At 41.5% G+C, this 2,223-nt stretch overlaps 1 protein-coding gene across 2 annotated transcripts in view; it reads right to left on the bottom strand.

Annotated features, from left to right (window-relative positions):
- kidins220a (kinase D-interacting substrate 220a) overlaps positions 1–2,223 on the bottom strand; it is a 44,923-nt gene that overhangs the window by 39,303 nt on the left and 3,397 nt on the right. For both annotated transcript variants that reach the window (XM_020590894.1, XM_020590895.1), the window contains exons 2-4: positions 1,840–1,998; positions 830–928; positions 32–130 (exon numbers count right to left, since the gene is read on the bottom strand). In XM_020590894.1, coding sequence (XP_020446550.1) covers positions 32–130; positions 830–928; positions 1,840–1,971 — 330 coding nt within the window. In that variant the 5' untranslated portion in view covers positions 1,972–1,998. The remainder of the gene's footprint in view (positions 1–31; positions 131–829; positions 929–1,839; positions 1,999–2,223) is intronic.

Genomic DNA, 2,223 nt, shown 5'->3' with positions numbered 1-2,223 from the left:
TCATAAGGTTTGTCTCCTTTTGTATTCTCACCATGTCTCGATGTTCCAGGTTAGCATTGTTTTCCAGCAGTTCCCTCACCACCTCAATGTGGCCTTCCTTAGCTGCCGAGATCAACGCCGTCCAGCAGTCCTGCGCACACAGACAACCTGTTACTGTAGGAACTCCTATCACACTCCAAATCCAGCAGGACAAATGTCTGTCCGAGCTCTATACTGGATGGCCCAGAAATGTTAAAGCACCTACCAGCTGGTCGTACCAGGTGCTCATGGGAACACAGTGTCGCATGAACAGACAGGAGTGTCAAAGAGTACAGTATGAGAGACAAGAGCGACTACAGTATGTAACGCTTCTCCTCTCTTCTTCTGCATTAATGTGAGAGTGAGCACAAGTTTGAATGTGCCATGTGTAATAGCAGGTTACATGTACTGTGTGTGAGATCTTAATGAGGGGTGTGTGAGCAAACGTGTGTGCTTAAGAGGGAGGGTGTATGCATGCGTGAATGTGTGCGTGTGTGGGGGCTGGCTTCCTAAGACACAGGGTGGAACCCTGTCATTTAGTCAAAAGAGCGAAGGTAAAAGTATGTAATAAGTTGTCATTATGGCTCATGAAGACTCATAATAGCTAAGGACTAAGCCCGACTGTGGTGAGTTCAGCAAGATGGAAGATCAGGGCCACTGGTTCAGCTAAATTTTCTTTGTCAAGTGGGTGATGTGGTTAAAATGACCACACTGTTTTCCACGATGCCACCTGTACCTGTGTGTGTGTGTTGGGGGGGGGTCCATACAAGGCAGTTTGAGATTTCATGTGTGTGTGTGTGTGCATGCTTACAATGTCATCCAAGTTAACATTGGCTCCTCTCCTAATGAGCTCTTGTACTATGTCCAGATTGCCCTGCTCTGCCGCCACCATTAGTGGAGTCTGTCCATTCTGAAACAAGAGAAGGAATGAAAACTGATAAATATTTGAAAATAACAAAATAATAAATCAGCATTTTTTGTACAATTATTATAAAAGATAATGCAGCAGTCAATAGCAGTCCTTTTACAAGATAAAATATTATTGCAGCAGCTGGATCTTGGAAATAAAACAAAATACACTCACAGTGAAGTGAAAGAACAGTGTTTCAGTACACCCCCCGGCAGGTTTAAATGTCTGATTAGTGGCTGTGCTGACCAGTGGTCCGACTCTTGAGTACTGGACCAGTTAAAGTGGGTATCTCCCACTCTCCGACTGCCAGGGGGCAGTATTGAGCAAATTGCTGCTTGGCGCACCAGAACAATGAATAAGCCACATAAAGGTGAAATTTGTGCTTTACTGGAGGTGTTGTTTCAGACTTTGTGTTCTACTCTTTCAAGAGAAAATACTTTAACATGTAATCAATGTTAAGATTTGTAGTATTTAGTGCCATAAAAAGTATTTATTCCCACCCTTAAAATTGTTCATGTTTTATTGTTTTAAAACACTGAATCAAAATAGGTTTAATGTTGCTTTTTGACACCGAACAACAGAAAAGGATCAAAGCGCATGTCATTGACAACAAAAGAGAAAAACCTTTAAGGGAAGTAAACACTTTTTATAGGTACTATAGCTCATACATGGCCAATATAAAGGAAAATATTAACCTTAAGAAGCCAAACACAGTAGTTATGCTTTGTAAATGGATTCAGAATAATTTTCAGTAATATCATCAATTCCACTACAGCTTCCTGACAGATCTAATGGCCTTTTTCTAACAAAAGCCTTGTTACATCCTAAAGAGTCTTTCATTAATGCATACCCTTCCCTAAAATAAACAACTTTAGCCCAACAGGAGGACTGATGCGATATAGCTGACTTACATCACTCCTGCTGTCCACATCTCTGAACTTGTCCAAATGTGTTTTGATGGCAGCCAGGTTCTCCTCCTCCACGTAGCTGAACAGACTCTGGACAGCCAGAGAGGTCATCTTCAGGGAGGTGGTGGTATCCATGACTGACTGCTAAACACCTGTACACCACTGCAGAGCAAGAGGAAAGCCGATTAGCATTCACAGTAAGCAATGGGCAACAACATCTATCTGGCCTGGGCTAAATGCAAGTTCAAACTATGGCCAGTGAAAGGGTGTGGTGTGTTTTTGAAGTCGTGGAATAAACAAGTACTGTCTAAACTCAACGCACACACACAAACTAAAAAAAAAAAAAAAAAAAAAAAAAAAAAAAAAAAGACGCCAACTTTTTTTTTT

Source organism: Monopterus albus, unplaced genomic scaffold (assembly GCF_001952655.1).
Source record: "Monopterus albus unplaced genomic scaffold, M_albus_1.0 scaffold13.1, whole genome shotgun sequence".
NCBI classification, from domain to species: Eukaryota; Metazoa; Chordata; class Actinopteri; order Synbranchiformes; family Synbranchidae; genus Monopterus; species Monopterus albus.
The sequence above is the reverse complement of the archived record's forward strand: the minus strand, read 5'-3'. Positions and strand labels throughout refer to the sequence as shown.